The sequence below is a fragment of the Microtus pennsylvanicus genome, chromosome 3 (assembly GCF_037038515.1).
Source record: "Microtus pennsylvanicus isolate mMicPen1 chromosome 3, mMicPen1.hap1, whole genome shotgun sequence".
Lineage (NCBI taxonomy): Eukaryota > Metazoa > Chordata > Mammalia > Rodentia > Cricetidae > Microtus > Microtus pennsylvanicus.
Genome location: NC_134581.1, coordinates 16732560 through 16752759, shown reverse-complemented (window position 1 = coordinate 16752759; position 20200 = coordinate 16732560). Strand labels below are relative to the sequence as shown.

Sequence of the window (20200 nt, the reverse complement as noted above, 5' to 3'; positions counted from 1 at the left end):
TGTTCATTTTAGTTCAAAAAGAACATAATACCAACAATGTAATTTTTCTGCTGTTATTTTTGTAACTTTTTCTACAGCTGTTCTGAGAAAACCTCTGGGCTGGCTTTAGGACTTTTGTAACATCCTTCAATGATAAGGGAATGCATAGAGTATGGTTACTTAAAATTTTTGAATTTCTTTGTTTTGTAGCTTTACTGATATTTATGTTCTATTTTAAAATTTGTGCTTTAAGGCAATCTCAAGAAGATGGCTATGTAGAGAAAAGAAATTTTAAAAAAGCTCCAAATCCCACTGATTTGTCTGTCTTCCCAGATGAGAGACTGTGAATGCCCCTAAGCCCTGCGGGCAACCTCTAGACATGACTATCTGCACAGGACAAAAAGAAACATCACTTGGAGATCAGCGCACCTAGAAAATCTGTCTCTTCAATGCCTATTCTACAGTAGGCACAGGCTGGAATTGCTTCCCTCAGGCCATGTTCTCTCAGCTTAGAAAGCATCCATATGTGCTGGGGCTGCATGAGGAGCGTCATCCTGAAGGTCTGGGGGTTCTGGTGAGGACTTACATTCAAGTTGTGGCGGCCGCTTGTGTGTTACAACAAAAGAGTAGGGTGTACTAATTTTCTTCAATTCAGCTGCCTCACTTTCCTATGCCTTAGGCAGTCAGTCCTTGGTGGGACAGAGTGGTGTTAACTTTCATGAATACATTTAAATACTATGAGGGCTTGTCTGTTCATGGAGCTTCTGAACTATTTCAGCTGCCTCCAATAATCAATCCAGAAGTTGGGTCCTAGTGCCACTATTTCCCGGGTCTTATCAGCCTTTTGACCGGCAGGGGGAGCCATGGACTTAACAAGAATTTCAACTGTTCTTTGTTATTCTCCCTGTTCTCACAGACTTCTAGTTACAAGAACCATTGCAGAGGTTGTCAATGGGTATGTAAAAGAAGAACAATGGTCTTATGACCTAGGAGTGCAGAACGGGATTCTATTCCAGACCATATTCAAAGAAACTTTTCCCTCACTGGTAACAAGGGACATTAAGGAATGAACAGACCCCTCACTGCCTTGTTTATCATTGCCACATCTACTTGAAAACATCAGACTTACCCTATGATGTTGTACAGTCCTTTTCAAAACTATTTATCTTTAAAACTATTCAACTTTACAGTGTGGTGAGTGACAGCATACACATGCCCGGGTGTGAGTGGAGGTCAGAAAGCGACTTCTGGGAGCCAATTCTTTCCTTTTTCCATGGTACCGGGGAGTGAACTCAGGAAATGCAGGCCTATGTGACAAGTGCTTTTACCCACTGAGCCATCTCACTGGTCCCACGCAGTTTGTCTTCCCCTACAAGTTCGGCACTGCCTGACAGGCATCTGGGTGTGCAGCTCTCTCTAGACGGCTGGTGTAGAGACTACATGAATGATGTAGTTTAAAGTGGCTTCCTTTATTTCTAACTGCTTCTGCCCTTGCTATTAGTTCCCTGCTTTGGGCCAAGTTCTATTTAACTATTTTGTTTATTTATACACTTAGAGCCTCAGAGAGGGAAGAGGCTTTTTTCAGCCATTCAGAGTCTGTCTCTAAAACGGCAATCGTCAGTGACTCTGTTCTCAACTCCATGCTCTGCTCCTCGTGAAACATCTGGTTAAGTCAGAATTCTAAGACACAACTGTTTTAAGATAACTAAGTTTTGAGAACACTTTATACTATGCCACAACAGATAACAAAGACATTAGAAAGAAATAACGAGATAACCAGAACTTTTTTCCTGTTTCACTCATTAGACAAGAGCCATGCAGTTTCTCCACTTGAGCACTCAATAAAAGCTTATGAGGACCAAATCAGTTACTAGTCGCTGCGGCCCGCAGGAATCACGCAGTGAGATTCAGCTGATAGAGTAGAAGGCTGACTCACCAGAGCAAATGCGTTCTGATGGAGATAAACCCAGTTCTCAAGGCGCTGGGCCCGCCACCTTTTGTATATTGGCTAATTCTCACAGTGGATCTCTTGTGAAGCCATTCGCTCTCCCTTGGTACAAGATTCAGCAGAGTATGGATTATTGGGCCCAATTCTTTCCCATGTACTGTTTGGTATATTGGGTCATTCCAGCCCGCTCCCATGGAACCTCCGGTGGGAAATTCAGTCACACAGTCAATAACCTTGGTTCCCACAGTCTAATCTCCGCTTTGTTCCCTGAGATATGTTAGAAGCCACCTCCCTGCAGCTATCTTCCATTTGACAGGACATGCAGTCAGGAAAGGAGTCTCTCATATAGATCACATTTGGGACCTTCAAAGATAAAGGGACGTCCAGGCTCAGAGAATTGCCTTTGGTTTGTGTGTATATAAGCTGGAAACTTTACAGAACAGGAGGACAGCAGAAGAATAAAGAAACTGATGCAGAAAAGTACATAGTGGAGAATTAATTTCGCCCTCCGATCTAAGTCCTGTGTTTGCTAAGTCTTCTTCTGAACCCTGAAGGGGGCACTGAGGCAGGCACTCTGAGGTCCCTGAGAAGTCTGCTAGAAGGACAAATGATGGTGTCATGGTTAATCTTATTGTTATTGGATTTAAGATCACCTGAGACAGGATTCTGGGTGAAGAAAGGTGTAAGTGAGGAGGGAAGACCCACTCCATGGGCCAGAGACCTAAGTTGCATAAAAACAGGGGGAAACCAGTGAGTGTACCAGCTGCCTTATACACCTGCTGCAATACCTTCATACTGTGAGCCAAAATAAACCCTTCCTCAACTTGCATGCCACGTATTTAGTCATAGCAATGAGAAGAATAACAAATACAGGCAGTAACAGCTGGCCTGAAATGTCTCTAATAGCAGCCACAGCACAGAAGAATATCAAGCAGTATCAGAGCTGGAGAGATGGCTCAGTGGTTAATAGCCTGCTACTCTTCAGAAACACCTGAGTTTGGTGCCTAGCGCCTCTATCAGACAGCTCACCACAGTCTGTAACTACAGTCCCAGGGAATCTGACACACACATACATACAAATTTAAAAAAAGTACCAGAGTAATACTGAATTAAAATATCCATCATTTGTTTATCAATAATCATGAATCTGCAAGAATAACCAGATAAGGCTGGGAGGTGATGAAGCGTGTCTTTAAGGTCTTTATGAATTCCAGTCCTGGACAGGACTACACAAAGAAATATTGTCTTGAAAAACCAAGAACAAACAAAAAATCAGAAAAAAAGAATAGCCAGAATAAGCCTTAGATATGGCTGAGCACACCTCAGAGACTTCAGGTTAAAGAATACAGCAACACCTAGATGATATATAGAATCTGTATCTGCAGCTCTAACCAGGGCACTTACACAAGATTGGAAATACCAATGTTTAGACATACACAGCTATTTTGTGGACTTCCCTTCTTTTCTATTCCCAGAGCCATCTTTTAGTAGGCCCTTTCATAATACATGGTCCTGTCTCTGTTTGCAGCCTTCATAGATTGTGTTCCCTAAAGTTGGCCCCTCTTTTCTGAATCCCACAGTTCATGTTAGGAAAGTAATATGGGTAGCAGAATGGGCAGACTTTGGGCTGCTGCCTAGAAAGACCTGCACCCCACATTCAGCATTCACTTCTTCACTGGACCTATGGACCGTCCAACAGTGCTTTAAACTGAAATCTGTGACTGCTCTGCTGTAACCTTGCTCACTTCTCTCCACTTTACCAGTGTCTTCCCCTAGCTGGCCATTGCATCCATCAGGACACACTTCATTGGTTCTTTCCATCTTGCCTACTGTGGGCCTTACAGGTTTGTATACTTTAGAGAGAATCCTTAAGAATACTGCTTGTTCTTCCAAAGGCCCTGAGTTCAATTCCCAGCAACCACATGGTGGCTCACTGATGAGGGATGTCCTTCTGTTTATGTGTTACTTTTATTGGTTAATGAATAAAGCTGTTTATGGCAGGGCAGAATATAGCCAGGCTGGAAGAGATATATAGAGTAGGCAGAGTCAGGAAGATGCCATGTAGCTGCCAAAGGAAAGAAAGATGCCAGCCACCAGCCAGAACCCTACTAGTAGGCCACAGCTTCATGGTGATACACAGAATAATAGAAATGGGTTAATTTATGATGTAAGAATTAGCTAGAAATATGCTTAAGCTATTGGCCAAACAGTGTTGTAATTAATATAGTTTCTGTTTTATTACTCAGGTCTGGACGGCCTCCACCTACCGCTCACAGCCATCTGCAGTAAGATCTGGTGCCCTCTTGAGGAACAGACCTGGTCAGTCTTCCTCATCAACGTAGACCAGGGAACCCAATATGGAAAAGTTCAACGGAACTGCCATACACGGGCTGCCCATGCATGCTTCAGCAATGCCAGGGCATAAATTTTATTTGTTTCCTTAGTGTTATAAGCTTGCGTTCTTTTTCTTTGTATATAAAATAATCAGAACAAAAAGAACCTATCCTTCTGAAGCCTACAATCAGTCAGCGATGGGTTGACAGGCTCAGACCACTGTGAATGACAAATATTTCAGAGGGGATAACTGAGTTTTCTCCTGGGTCATGTCCTTTACTGAAGGGGAGATGCAGTACTGGCTACCAAGTAGCAGCACAGCAGCAAATACTGCCAGAGCAGGATTTAAAGTCAGCTGGTGACCCAACCCTGAAAATACAAGCATTCTCTAACACAATCATAGATGGGGTTGCTAGGCAGGGAGACAGTTAACCTACAGCTCCTCAGCAGCCCTCCTTTAAGGCATGCAAGTATCAATGTTGGAGTCGTCTTTGACAAATGTCATCATCAGTGGCAGGTAATGCTCTGGAAGATAGGGAATTAAAAGGAGACAGATTTTTACACACTATATGGAAAATCTCTATGATGCTTATGACCATTTCCAAGTGCTGGTCTTCCTTCCATGGACAGATTAAAAATAAACAGTACTGGTCCTTCAGTACGTGATGACAATCCACCAACTGGTTGTAACTAAGGTTAGAGCTAAATCAGTGACAAGGGCTCCAAACTGGCCTCAAACAAAGCCAAAAGGTAAATTAACAGCAATATATGCTGTTGTTTATTCATTATTGGCCTAAAGCTAAGAAATCCAGAAGGTAAAATCGATAACAGTAAAATTAAGGTAGTTATTACATCTATCTTGGGTGTGCCCTAAATTCTAGGCTACCCAGAACAACTTTGAGCTAACCACAAGGCTAAACCAAACTCAAACATTTTCTCCTTAGTGGGTCCAAAAGGTGGAGCACTGCTTGTGCACTCTAGGCCTATGTTACTCCCATCAATAAAAACTATACAAGCAGGTCAAGCATGGACACGCCTTTAACTCCAGTTTTTGGGAGGCAGAGGCAGGTAGATCTCTGTAATTTTTGAGACAACCAGGTCTACATATTGACTTCCAGGCTAGCTAGGGGTATATAGTGAGAATTTATTTCAAAACAAAATCCAAAACAAAACAACATCCCACAACCAAAAAGGCTCTGGATTCTCAGTTTCTCTCTTGTCCTCACCTTGTTTTCCAATGCATTTATTTTTATTTTTTATTTTTTGTTCTATTAAAGATATAACTTTCGTTTTCTCTTCTCTTTCCATCTTACTTTTCTGGACAGCTACTCAATCCTAGGTGTACTTCTCTGACACTCTGGGCATGCCCTCTCCCAGTAATCCTACCCCAAGGATTCCCACTCCTCACTGCAGCTTCTATAGATTTACAGTGCTGACCCAACCTGCTTTTTGACTTTCAGCACAGAGAGAGTAGCTTTCTCTTTCCCCTTCTATCTCTTCCCTTCAGGCAGCTGGGGGGAACTCTAGCTTGCTTGCCTGTTATTTTCTCAAACTCCAATAAAATTGCTTTTGATTTTTAAGTCTCCTTTTAAATTCTTTTATCCATCTACAAAAGGGATTCAGTGTCCCTTGGTGACAGCAAGGCCACTCTCAAAGATACAGGCACAGATGAAAGGAAGACAAGTGGGATTCATGAAGCTTTCTGCTCTTCAACAAGCAGCATCCTGTCATCCTTACCTCGGGTGCTAGAAGGGGCAGAGGTGATCATCTGGGATGGTGCTGAATGAGTGGAACTCAGGCTGGAGGAAGAAGGGCTTGCCTGGGATGAGGATAGAACAGAGACGTTGGTGACTGAGCCCTGGTACCTGGGGTTGTGATATGCAAGCTGTAAAGAAAAAAAAAATCAGCATTCTGAATGATCAGTACTGTAAAGCTGGTACAGAGAGAGCTGGCTTATGCACCCATGACCTGAAGTACCCTAACCAAGTAACTGATACTGTATTCTGGACCCTGCTGGAGGCTGGACTAATTAATGGTAAGCACTATGGACTACCCATAAAACCCACATGGAGTAAGACAGTTGTGATGGCTCTATTGTGCTACACATGGAGAAGAATTTGGGACTTAGCCATCAGAACTACCAAGCAGGAGACTAATTTGGCAGATCTTTGCCATTTTAATCTCTAATATCAGCTAGGTCTGAAGCTAGATTTCCTGCTTGTGAAATAAGGTATGGAAACTTCAAGACGGGGTGGTATGTAGAAATAAGGCTGCCTGACTAGCTATTGAAAGGTGTGTTCTGAATCCAGGAGCTAGAGTCATCAGACCAGACTCCAGAAAGGTGAGTCCTCTAGCCATGGCACCCTGTCCATTCTCACAGCTCAGTACCTGCATGTGGTGGTAGAGGTCCTCAGGAGCTTCACCCATAGAGCTGTCACCCATCATCACCATGTTCCCTGCTTCACTAGATGCATGTGAGGAGAGAGACGAGGATGAATGGCGGCCTGTGCCCATTAAGTTCATGGGGCTGTGAACAAGAGTAGGAGATAGGGAGGAGTCAGGTAGCAGCTAGGAAAGCATGCTAGGCAGTAGGGACAGTGGACAGATTTGTGAAACAGTGATAGCCAGCCTAAGCCAGCACTGGTTTGGAGGGTTCTATAATCAATGTTCACATCTGTATGAGGCCTGGAGGAATCCTGAGCCCCACTTTGCCACTGGCCTGGAAAGGCTTATGCTAGTACAATCTTTCCTTACAGTTAAATGGATCAGAGCCATTCAGTATGAAGGCACTAGCAGTATATCAGGAGAAATGAGAGAGATGATCAATCAGGTCAGGAATCTTACATCCTTCTTCCTATGGAATATCAGTCTGAACAGTGCTAATCTAGCATACACTATTATGAGATTTGCTCTGAGCTCAGGAGTCTTATAGGGATGAAGACACTATCAAAAGAGAGCTGTAAACTCTCTGTGGGTTTTTGCCTGTATCTGTGGCTACAAGTTTCCCGATAACTTTCCTCAATCAATACCAGGAGGCCGTTTGTTCAGTTGTTTCTGTTCTCATTTGCTGAGTGGCCACTCTTCTGGGTTGCTGATCATGTTGGAAAAGAAATCTTGGTGAGAGACTCCTTGTACTGGCTTCCTTTCCTAAAGCTGGCTTTCCTGTCCTAAAGGCTTTGAGCATTCCCACTTATGCCTGCTCAGCTCAGAACTCTCGAATTTTGAGCAGTCATTACTTAATGCCCATACCACCAATATTATTAGCTCCCTTAAAAACAATCAACTATTTTCATTCTCTTTGGGCTCATGTCCAAAGGCACATATGAACACTACCAAGCTGGCCCTGCCCCCTTCCATGCTGGAGTCCTGTACCCTGCCTCTTACCTCTATTCACAGGACTGGCTAGGTTTTCTTGTTCACATCATACATGTGTAAGTTCTTTGCCTGGATCTTGTCCCATCACTCTTCTAACGTGGACTCTTTACTGCCTAGTAAACCTTTGTCTGTCCTTCACGACTTATCCCAATCTCCCTCCCCTGTGTACTCAGAATACCATGTGTGTGCTTCTGTTACATAGGACAGTGATTAACTAGATGCAGGTGAAATGCCACTGACTGACCAGTGTAGGAGCTGCTTGAGGCAAGGCTGGGGCCTAGGGGATAAAAGGGCATGTGAGCACACACAAGTACTCTCTGCAGGCCTTTTCTCTCATGTTTATCCTCCAGACCTATCTCTCTGGAGGAAACCTTCCACAGCCCTAATGCCATACCTGTGCCTGTGGGTCATCTTGATGTTCTCAGGGCTCATGGGGCTATGGGATGCCAGAACATTTCCCCGTGGGGTGCTGGTGCCTGAACATGCAGGGCTTAGCTTATCCAAACCTGGAAACTCCTGTTGAGAGTTGAGAAATGAATACTTGTTCATAGAGAGCAACGAACAGACAAGGGGTAGGAGAGATGAGTTGATGGTAAAAAATGTAAAACAAATGAACAAACAAAAAACAAAACCATGTGATATACTTCTGTTTTTTTCTAGACAATCACATCTTCATTACTAAATACTCCTGCAAGCATACTGGAACCTAGACCAGATGCTATGGAGTCCCAGGTAAAATTCCACTGAGAGACACATCTGGAATAGGCTGAAGTGAATCGGAGTTCATAGGAGAATCTGAGTTAACAGGCTTCCTGACTTCACAGTAAGCAGAACAGAGACTGGGAAGGAGAGGAAGACTTATCGGCTGTCAGTCAGTGCAAACTCTCACATAAGAACTGGTGCTGGGTTTTATTGGATAGCTGAATGGCTCAGCTCTTAGTGACCTGAGTTAAGTTGCCTGTGACACAGCCTCTAGGGAAATAGGAAACAATGTCCTGATGTAAGCAATTGAAAACAGCAGTTCTACCTTTAGCATAATTAAATTCTTACTAAGTATGTAGACTTAGCAGAAACTACTAATCTAATTTCCCACTGGGTGATAGAAAGCATACTGATCTTTGTCTCTGTGACAATGAGGAAATTTTGTTGTTGTTGCTTTTTCTTTTGAGATAGCGTTTCTCTGTGTAGCCCTGGCTGTCTGAGAACTCACTATGTAGACCAGGCTGGCCTCTAACTCAGAGATCTGCCTGCCTCTACCTCTCAAGTGCTGGGATTAAAGGTGTGCACTACCACTACCCTACGACAATGAGGAATTTATAGAGCATAACTTTATTCAGGTTTTCTCAAGATCTTTCTAATATATGATGGACAAAAACTCTTGTCTACAGAATATGTTTCTGAGCTAGACTTAAAGTGGCAGGCACATTTTCCAGGTTCTTCTTCCCAAGCAGGTATAATGTTACAGTGTGTTTCTGCAATGTGCACAATAGGGGCCTTCAAGTTTATGGGCAAGCACTTGGTACTTTTGTTGCAGTGATCTGACTGCAGAGATGTGGCAGGAAACCCCCTGGTGCCAGGCTCTACACTGTCTGGGCTACGAGATGGGATGGGAACTCTGCTAGAGCAGAGACCACCTATGCTAATGAGGTGGAATCCCCATCAGATTCAGTGATGCTACTCAAGTTCTTTACTAGCCAGTGATCTTAGTTTTAAAGGAAAAATATTTATGTTCTACATAAATTCCATGGAAGGCCATGGGGAAACCCTACCAAGAAGCAGAAATTTTGTAAGCTATAGAAATTTCTCTGCAAAGCGGGCCAGTCTCTAAAACTGTAATGAGAGGCTTTTTCTATTTTGCTTTTCATGCTGTCCACTTTTTTTGTTTTTTGAGACAGGGTTTCTCTGGTAGACTGGGCTGGCCTTGAACTCATAGAGATCAGCCTGCCTCTGCCTCCCAAGTGATGGGATTAAAGGCGTGCGCCACCACCCCACGCTGTCCACTCTTGAATTGGCTGAGGCCTGCACTGGGAATCTGGAGAGACTAGGAGAACTACAACCTGTAGCACACAAGAACAAAGCAGGCCAGTTCCAAGTGGGACAGCTCACTGAGTCCTGCCTTTATGTCATCTCTAAAGAGGAAACTTCTCTATGACAGCTATATTTCTTTGTTTCCCTAATACTTATACCTGGTGGCCCTCAGTAAAATGAGAAGAGAGCCTCACAGGTAGCTTGGTGGGTATTTTGGCTCACGGCCACTGAGGTCTGGGAGCCAAGACATTTAACAGAAAGTTAGAAATAATTTAGAGTCAGCCTTGTGGTTAAAATTGGATGAGGGTATGTGATGTGAATAGGGGTCTGGGCACTCAGTGCTACCTGAATCTCATCTCCAACCAGCCATCATTCTATGCCAAGGAAAACTGATCCTGGAATACAGGTCCTGCCCGTGTGCATTAGTTCTTGGGCCAAATCTGCTATGGAAGGTGAAGAGCCAGGTCAAACTTAAGTAGATAATCTGGGGACTGGTATGATACCTGCCTGACACCTTTAACAGAATGAAAGTACTTGGTGCCAAATACTTTCTTAGATGTGATCCTGGATCATAAGACATTACAAAGGAAATTGAGAAGGGAAAAATAAAGTTAAAAGGGGAAGAAAAGGCAAGAAGGAGGGAAGGTGGACAGGGAGAAGGAATGAGAGAAAGGGGGAAGAAAATGGGTAAGGAGAGAAAAGAACAGAGATGACAAGAGGGCCAGTTCAGGCCATACATTTATTCTTGAGGTCCTTGGCAAGAAAAATATCTCCACAGAAATTCCTGCCTATGAGCCCTTTCTGCATGTGGAAAGCTCTAGTAGCACAGAGCCTAGAAAAATGTTCTTTGTCGTGAGTCTGACTCTTTCTTTGGGAGTGAGTGAACCAATGAGAAGATATTGAGCACCTGGCTTTGGATATAGTACCCACCACCCCCACCTCCCACCCCCTTGTGACAGGAACAGCTTCTCTCCCACCTTTCCCCACTTCCTTCCTACTTTTTTTTTTGACTGTGGTATAGGTGTAGAGAAAGTGAAAGTTGGTTCTAGTGGGCAGGCATGGGATCAGCTTACATGGTACAGACTGGCCCTCATCATCTGGAACTGATCAATCAGCTTCTTATGAAGAGGCCGCATTTCTGGATGCACAAACTTCTCGTGGACTGCCAGCCCAACTCCAAGAACATGGACCTATGAGAATTGTCAAATAAGGCCTCTATGTTTAGCAGGAAGCAACCTCTGAGAACTGTGTCATTTTGTAGTATGTAACTTTCCCCACTGGTTTTGGACATTCTAAGTCCTCCAAGCCATACCTGTTCCTGCATTAGCTCTTTGAGCTGGGCAATCTTCTCAGCATCTCCTGGGTGCTTGGAGATGTAATCTTTATCAAAGAAGGCCTGTAAAAAGAAAGTTCAGGTAATAAAAACCCATCCTAGTCTTAGATGGAGCCCTTAAAAGGCAGCCAGGTTGCTTCCTCATAGGTGTTCTTCAGCAACTCCAGCTTGACCTGGTTGAACACCTAACAGTCAGGAATTGTGTATTTTCTGTGCCTGGAAAAGACTAGAGGTGGCCTAATCTGAGGCTGGATGCTAGCTCTGGTTTCTCACAAAGCTTGGATGGCATGACTATGCCGGGCAGAACCGGTATCCGGAGACTGTGCACCTGTGGTGATATTTTATTTGCATTTTAATAAGTAAAGCTTGCCTGAAGATCAGAGAGTAAAACAGTCACACTGATCAGCTGTACAGACTGGACATTGGTGGCACACACCTTTAATCCTAGTAGCCACACTAGTTCGCCATAGAAACCGGGTGGTAATGATGCACGCCTTTAATCCCAGCAGTAGAGAGGAATATAAGCTGGGGTGAGATAGGAACTCATTTCTGATCTTCAGGTTGAAGCTCAATATGTCTCTGGGTTTTTATTATTCATGCTACGTGCACCAGTTTCTTAGGTAGCCTGTCTCCATGAAAGACTGGGTTTCTTTTTTTTTTTCCTTTGGTTTTTCAAGACAGGGTTTCTCTGTAGCTTTTGGAGCCTGTCCCGAAACTAGCACTTGTAGACCAGGCTGGCCTCGAACTCATAGAGATCTGCCTGCCTCTGCCTCCCAAGTGCTGGGATTAAAGGCGTGTGCCACCACTGCTCAGCAAGACTGGGTTTCTTAAGGACCCCAGGAAGCCACTTTATAATCAGATGAGTTATCCATCTGACAGAGACTGTGGTGGGGGGAGCCAGAGATATGTGCTACAGAAATAGAGAGTGGCTAAGAGTTTACAACTTTGATCTCAGAACCACCTCTTCCAGAAGAGGGTATAACTTTGGGGAGAGGAGCCTGTGAACTGTATTCTTAGCAGGCTGACTGGCTAAGTTTGGTCAAGGCCTCCACCTTACCTCCTGGTAGCGTGCAATGCCTCCATTGACAGCTGCATCAATGACACCATTCAGGCACATGCTGAGCAGATTGATGTTGCCATGCACTTGTTTGTGTTGATACTGGCTGATCAGAGCTCGCAGCTCCTGATTCTTATTCTCGACTACTTGGATGGCATTCTCCAGAGGACTCACCTCCACCTGTGGGCACACACACAGAGTCCTCTCAAGGCATGAGAACTGCTCCTCATACCCTGAGAACAGAGCGATGATAACCTGTGATGCCAATCCTCCTTCCTGTGGACAGAGGACTTCATAGTGTTTTCACTTTTCTGACTTAAGGAAGTATAGAAAATAGTTAGGAGGGTTAGTTCTGCAGTCATGGATTTCTGGCTTCTAGAATATCAGAATTTATATATTTATTTTTTTCATTTGTAAACTGAAAAATACCTGATGTTTAGGAGTGTCCTGTGGTCTAGATGAGAAGCTACCAAAGCTTCTGGCATAGGATTGGCCTTAGGGAACTGAGGCCAGGTAGGTGCTAAAGTTTGTTCTTTCTTTAGTCCTTAGAGAAAGCTCCCTAGAGATGGGCTGAGGAGTAGCAAGAAAGTTTAAGCCTTCTGAGGCATAACTTACCAGTTCCCTCCTTTCCACTTCAAACCACCGAGAAATGCCAGGCAAGCTGTGGGTCAGTGTCAGTGTGGTGCGCTCAATCCACAGGCTCTGCAGGGAGGGCACAGACGAGGGCACAGACGAGGGCACAGACAAGGGCACAGACAAGGGCACAGAGTTAGTCCTGATGGGAGGGTGCAAAGGCGATCGTTCCTGAGAAGCAGGGCTTGCCCCGGATTTGCTATGTGCCCTGCATCCACTTCCTGTACTGTTTACCTTGAATTCATTCTCTTTGTCCTTGGGGCCTTTGTGGAAAGGTCTGTCATACCGGAATTTCCTCACATTGTTGACACGGTAAAAGCTCTTGACACGATCAGGTACTCTATCCATGTGTAGAACATCCACATAATCTGGAATAGGTGTCACTGCATAGATCTGTAAATCTGGACACGAAGTGAAGGAGAAATCTAGACTTGGCAGAGAAAACGACTGAAGTGGCAGCCTCTTGTCCTCTCTGTAATGAAGTGCACGCTGCCTTTGTTCCTTCCTAGAAGTTGTGGTGGAGGCAGCAGGATCCATCAGACCTAAGCAGTTAGACAGACCTCCCTCCCTCCCCCTTCCCTCCTGCTACAACAGAGAATGTCATGAGCATTCAGCCAAGGTGAGGTAGCAAGTGTCCCTTTAAGAGAGTGATTAAACAAGCAGGATGTGCAATATCCACACCACAGAAATAAGTATCTGGGTCCGCCCATAGTATCTAAATGGATTTTATATAAAACAGTCTTTTTGTTTCCTTTATTTTTGATTTTTTCAGTTCTTTCCCTTTCTTTCTTTCTTTCTTTCTTTCTTTCTTTCTTTCTTTCTTTCTTTCTTCCTTCCTTCCTTCCTTCCTTCCTTCCTTCCTTCCTTTCTTTCTTTCTTTCATTCATTTATTTTTTTTTGTGGCATTAGGGCATATGACCAAGGCTTTGGGATGGGAATGATAAGCTTATCCAATGGGCTGTATCTCTAGTCCCTTTTGCATTCTGACCCAGGGTCTCACTAAACTACCCAGGTTAACGTTAAATTCACCCTGTAGCTTTGACATGTCTTAAACTTGGTACCTTACTGGGATTACAGGCATATGTCAACAGGCCCAGTCAAAACAACCTTTCAATTAAAATTCTGCCTGAGGTCTTTGTGAAGAGAACATGAATGGGTGTCTACTTGCCGTTTACTCTCTGGAACAAGTCTGCCTCATGATGACGAGCATATAACTTCCAACAAATCTGTGTAAAGTGGGCAGTGAGGGGCGGACCAGTGTTTGCACTGAAACTTCCAAATGCCATCAAGTCATAGGCATTCTTTACTTCCCTCTCCCCCATGGCACTCTGCTACGGGCAACTTAACAAAGACAAGGGACAAAAACTGCACAGGAAAGTAGAGCAGGTTGCATCATAGGTGGTAAGCCCATGCCAAGAGCCCTGTTGGGACCATAATCGCCTTATTCAGTGATTGGCCTGGCCCTGTAGAGTCCAGGGTAGAGACTAAACTCATGAGGGTAACTAGCCTGACCATCAGTCCCTGAAGCTCAGCTTATAACTTATGAGGTCATCCATGGTTAATGGCATGCGACTGCTTCTTAGGAGGACTGAGTATCTTGCTAAATGTGGGTTTAATGGTAAAGCTACACCTAGATTTGGGATGACAGGTAACCTAAATAAAAATAGAAGGCCAGCCACAAGGTAGAGGAATGGTTGGTGGTGGGACTTACATCTCAGGATCCCGGCCTTTCCCACTCTACCAAATTTCAAAAGATACACTGAGCATCACACTGTAGGATGGCATCATCAGGATGGTTGGGGTGCTGCATAGCAACGGCCTGTGGGAACTCACTGAGCATCCTCTGCTGGAAGGCTTCCAGCCTCTCGTAGTCATGACCACGGCACACATATTCTTTGTTCTGCCAAAAACATGAAAGTACATTCTATGCCTTGCATGTGCCTGACTCCATTTCTACATAGCAGCAGTTTTCATGCATAAATATACCCTAGGAACCTCCTTTGTTCCTAGGGACAGGTACAGGACACAGTACTCAGTCCCTGTCTTAAGAGAAATTACAGTTGAGAAGGGAGAGGGACAGATGAGGAGATGGTTGTTCTGTGGTGTTGCAGTTCTAGGGAGAATGTATAAAACTTGGGGGAATCTCTGTCTCTATCTCCATCCATCTCCAGATGAAGGTTCTATGGTGATCATCTGGCGATGGATGGAGATAGAGACAGAGACCCACACTGGAGCACCGGACTGAGCTCCCAAGGTCCCAATGAAGAGCAGAAGGAGGGAGAACATGAGCAAAGAAGTCAGGACCACAAGGGGTGCACCCACCCACGGAGACAGTGGGGCTGATCTATTGGGAGCTCACCAAGGCCAGCTGGACTGTGACTGAAAAAGCATGGGATAAAACCAACTCTCTGAATATGGTGGACAATGAGGGCTGCTGAGAAGCCAAGGACAATGGCACTGGGTTTTGATCCTACTTCATATTCTGGCTTTGTGGGAGCCTAGCCAGTTTGAATGTTCACCTTCCTAGACCAGGATGGAGGGGGGAGGACTTTGGACTTTCCACAGGGCAGGGAACCCTGACTGCTCTTCAGACTGGAGAGGGAGGGGGAGAGGAGTGGGGGGAGGGGGAGAGGAGTGGGAAGAGGGGGAGGGAAATGGGAGGCTGGGAGGAGGCGGAAATTTTTTTTCAATAAAAAAACAATAATGACAAATAAAATACTAAAATATAAAAAAAAACTTGGGGGAAGGAGGGATACTCTACTTGGGAAAGGTAAAATTTTTTAAAAGCCCTGAAAGGCCCACTTGGTTGGTCTGCTATACAAGAGTGGGAACAAGCAAACTACATATGGTAACAGCCAAACTACGAGAAAGCATAGATTGAAATGATGTATGTTTGTAGAACTGGTGAGAGGTGGCCGGGGAGACTAGCAAGTGTGTGTTAAAAAGTGAATGCCACGAGTGCTGAAAATTTTAAATTGGAAGTGATCATGTGTAGCTAAACATTGTACTATTGATATCTATTACTTATTAAACTTGATAAATCCTTTTGGCAGCAAATTTCTTTGCAAACATGTCAGCAGAAAAAATTTATATCATTCTCTCTATAAGTAGAACAAATGCCAATCTTTCTCTCGTTCCTTACCTTTCTTAGTCTCAATATACAGTACAGATTAGCCTTGAACAATAGGTGATCCTCCTGCCCCAGCCTCCTGAATTCTGGGGTTACAGACATGCACACATTTGGTTTGGGTTAGGTCTTAGTTTTTCTCTTTATGGGCTAAAGTTTCCTTGTAAACAAGACACTCTTAACTCCTATTGCTCTATCTACCTCACAGCTGGTCATGTATGAATAGCTAGAAGCCCCAGTCAAATCTACTAGGAGGAGGGCTGGAAAGATGGTTCAATGGTTTAAGAGCTCTTGCTGCACAACCACGAGGAACAGAGCTCAGATCCTAGTGATGGGGAACTTTAGCCAATCACATTTTGTTTAGGGTGTGTCCCCCTGGGGCCACAGAAAAGCAGATAAAACATCCAGGTGTGTTTGCCTCTTTTTCTTTTATTTTCTGTGCTCCTAGATGGCTGGAACCCTGGGTTTGTAAGTTTTTTTTCTTCTGTTTATTAAAAGCTGAATCTATTATATTAAAAAAGGGGGATTAATTGGTGATGGAATATTGGTATTTGTGAGTTATTGTTTTTAGAAAATTATATTGGTATTGATTCTTGTATATTGATACAAAAGTTAAAGTATATTAAATATTGTATGTGAGTATGCTTCTACCTCTGTTGAATACATTTGTTATGTATTAATATATATATTGTATTGATATATATACATATATTTACCATATTACAGTGTACATTTCTACCTCTGATATTATTTATGTAATAATATACACTGTTTACATTTGAAGGTCATTGTCCTCATTTATTGCACAGTTGTTTATTCTCTTAGTTTTCAAGTTAGATAGGCATTGAAAATTACATTATTTATGTTTGTCATATTTATATTTAGGTTAATAAGGTTCTTTAGATACATAGAGAATATATTTAATATAGATAGTATAATCTTCAACCTCTTTGAAGAGCTGTAAAAAATGGCCTTTAATCTAACCTAGAGTTCCATGCTAATGAGACACGATCACTCCTGGCAACACTGCTCTACTCCCGAGAGAATGTTGAGCACCAAGGACACCCCACTTGGAGCTTTTCTTCTTGACAGAACTGGCCTTTGGGCAAAAAAAGAGCCCATACCTAAACTACTGACAGAGATACAGAGTATCCATAAATGGGTAAAAACAGGATTGTCTTATCTTGCCAAGACAGGGTAAGATAGTTCTAAAAGGTTCCTTGCCTTTAAAAATGGTGTATCAGTTATGTTAGGCCTTAGCCAAAGTTGGTTGCCTCAACATTGCAAACGAGACTTTGGGTGATTGCCAGGTAGTCAGTTGTCTCCTTCATTTGTTGCACATTGTGGATATCTCTTGTTTGTTAAGTATTATTAATTCCCTTCTCAGATCTTTGATGGAGTTAAAGATTAGATAATTGTAGTTACCCTCTACATTATTTAGACTCCTTGAAATAAAATGCTTAGTAAAACATTTGTTATGTTTCTTGCTTAATATTGTTTGTTGTTTGTAATTTTATATTTGGTATTTGTTCCTATTGTATATAGTTGTATTGGGTTTGGTTTGATCTTGTTTAGACAAAGGGGGAGATGATGGGGAACTTCAGCCAATCACATTCTGTTTAGGGTGTGTCCCCCTGGGGCCACAGAAAAACAGATAAAACAGCCAGGTGCACTTGCCTCTTCCTCTTTTGTTCCCTGCGCTCCTGGACGGCTGGAACCCAGGGTTTGTAAGTTTCCTTTCTTCTGTTTATTAAAAGCTGAATCTATTATATTAAACTGGTCTGGTTAATTCTAAATACCGATCGACCACGCCCCTTCATCCTAGCACTAATGTAACATTTGGATGTCCCAAACATAGCTGTAACCGCAGCTCTGAGGTAAGCAGAGACAGGGTAACTACTGGGGCTTGTTGTCTTCCAGCCTAGTGGAAAACATGTAAGACCCAGGTTCAGGAGAGATCCTACCCCAAAGGAATAGGGAAAGAGGGATTGAGGAGGACACCTGACATACCTTTTTGGCCTCTATGTGTGTGCACGCATACCAACACACTTACACAGATGCAGACACTCACACAAATAAAAATTTAAAAACCTACAAGTCGCACTGCCCACCTAGCTGGCTCACCAGGCCATTTCAGCAAGTCACATCTGACATCGGGATCCCTTTTTGACATGTCTTTGTGAAAAGGGGGGAGTTTTAAGGGGAGGTAAAGAAGAAAAGAGAGAGACAGAAGAAGGGGCACAGCATCCTAAGGACAGCTATACACTTTGTGGGGCAGAGCTGATCACAGGTAAGGCTTTGGGGGACCTCAACCTATCTTATTCTTATCTCGAGTAAGACTGAGTTACATATGTGGGTGAATCAGAATGGAAAACTATTACCAGTAAAGACTCCAAAGACTGCAGAGCTCAAGTCCTTATATAAAGATATAACTTCATATATAAGCAGAACATATTTTCCTATATACTTCACATCATCTTTAGGGTACTTAAAATACCAGGATGTGTGCTGGAGTGATGGCTCAGAGGTTAAGAGCATTGCCTGCTCTTCCAAAGGTCCTGAGTTCAATTCCCAGCAACCACATGGTGGCTCACAACCATCTGTAATGGGGTCTGGTGCCCTCTTCTAGCCTGCAGGCAGACACACAGACAGAATATTGGCCGGGCGGTGGTGGCGCACGCCTTTAATCCCAGCACTCGGGAGGCAGAGGCAGGCAGATCTCTGTGAGTTCGAGACCAGCCTGGTCTACAGAGCTAGTTCCAGGACAGGCTCCAAAGCCACAGAGAAACCCTTTCTCGAAAAACCAAAAAAAAAAAAAAAAAACAAACCAGGATGTAAGGGTTTTTTTTTTTTTTGTTTTTTGAGACAGGGATTCTCTGTAGCTCTTGTAGACCAGGCTGGCCTCGAACTCACAGAGATCTGCCTGCCTCTGCTTCCCAAGTGCAGGGATTAAAGGCATGTACTACCACCACCCGGCCTCAAGATATAAATTCTATAAAACTGTTGTTTTACTGTATTATTTAGGGAATGACAACATGGAAAAACAAGTTTGTATACATTTGGTACAGGTGACATCCCTCCCCCCCAAGTATGTTCTGTCCTTGGTTGGTTGAATCTGCAGAAGTGGAACCCATGGACATAGAGGGCTGACTACATCTTTAAAGCACTGGCTTTGTCAACATCCACTAACATACACATAATCTCCACAAGGACCTGTTCATAAATCAAGTGAAGAGAAACAGGAATTCTCCTAAGAAAGGAGGGCTGGATGTTTTCCTTTCTCCTTGAAGATCAGTAGATAATCAAAATTGTGAGGTGGGGGAGGCAGACAACCCAGAGAAACCAAGCTAAGTGAGCTGAAGGGGTGGTGAGGAGTAGCTAAACCTTAGGGAAAGGACCAGGAAGAGGAAGGTACACAAGTGCTGACCTTGAGGCTGGCTGTTGGTTTCTGTCACTTGTACACTAACGCAAGCATCCCAACAAAAAGATCTAACTGCCACTACTTGCACCCTGTCATCTACTTCCACTTGTCATTGAACTGAGCAGTTTAAGGAAGGGAAGATAAGAGGTTAAGCCAGGGAAATCTGCATGCTTCAACCAGCTAACAGGTACTACTCTCTATAAGCAGGAGGGATGGGCTGACAAGTGTTACTTCCTAACATTCTTTGTTTTTCTCCCATTACTGCAGACCTTTGCAGCCACAGTGAAGAGCCAGACTCTAACTGGCAAGCGCCAGTAAGAGTCCAAACGAGCTAAGAATCTGAGACGTTGTATGTTCTGTGACATGTACTTGAGGAGGTGAAAGTGAGCCTAAACTTGATAGGGTATTCTTGCTTGGGAGACAGAAACATGAGACAACAGATATTGTTTATTGCCTGCCTCTGCTTCCCGAGTGCTGGGACTAAAGATGTGCGCCACCACTGCCCGGCTCCTTTCACCTTTTATTGACCTATAGTTCAACTATTATTTTTTTTCTGTTTTTGGAGACAGAGTCTCATGTAGCTCACACTGGCCTCACAGTCACTACGTGCCTAAGGATGACCTTGAACTTTTGATTCTCCTGTTTCCACCTCCCAAGTGCTAGGATTACAAGAGTGCAGCACCATTACATTTGGCTTCCATTGCTACTTATTTAGACAGGGTCTCCCTGTCGAAGAGCCTAGACTGCTCTAGAACTTACTATGTAGCTCAGGTTGGCCTTGCACTTGCAATTTGCCTGCCTGAGGTTCCAAGTAAGCATAAATCACCACACCAGACTATTAGAGGATCTTCTGAAATGCTTGCCCTGAATGGTAGTTATATGCTAAGAAAGCCTAGTCAGTCCTCAAAAAATTTCTCTTTGGAACAGACTTGGAACCTTCATAGAAATAATTATTAAGCAGAAAG

The 20200-nt window shown here is 43.6% G+C and overlaps 1 protein-coding gene across 5 annotated transcripts in view; it reads right to left on the bottom strand.

Annotated features, from left to right (window-relative positions):
• The window catches only part of Dock3 (dedicator of cytokinesis 3), a 364288-nt gene that overhangs the window by 10507 nt on the left and 333581 nt on the right, over window positions 1–20200 (bottom strand). For all 5 annotated transcript variants that reach the window (XM_075964736.1, XM_075964739.1, XM_075964737.1 and 2 more), the window contains exons 41-49: window positions 14446–14587; window positions 12922–13088; window positions 12670–12756; window positions 12055–12234; window positions 10977–11060; window positions 10738–10854; window positions 8031–8152; window positions 6650–6788; window positions 5999–6146 (exon numbers count right to left, since the gene is read on the bottom strand). In XM_075964736.1, the coding sequence (XP_075820851.1) occupies window positions 5999–6146; window positions 6650–6788; window positions 8031–8152; window positions 10738–10854; window positions 10977–11060; window positions 12055–12234; window positions 12670–12756; window positions 12922–13088; window positions 14446–14587 (1186 nt within the window). The remainder of the gene's footprint in view (window positions 1–5998; window positions 6147–6649; window positions 6789–8030; window positions 8153–10737; window positions 10855–10976; window positions 11061–12054; window positions 12235–12669; window positions 12757–12921; window positions 13089–14445; window positions 14588–20200) is intronic.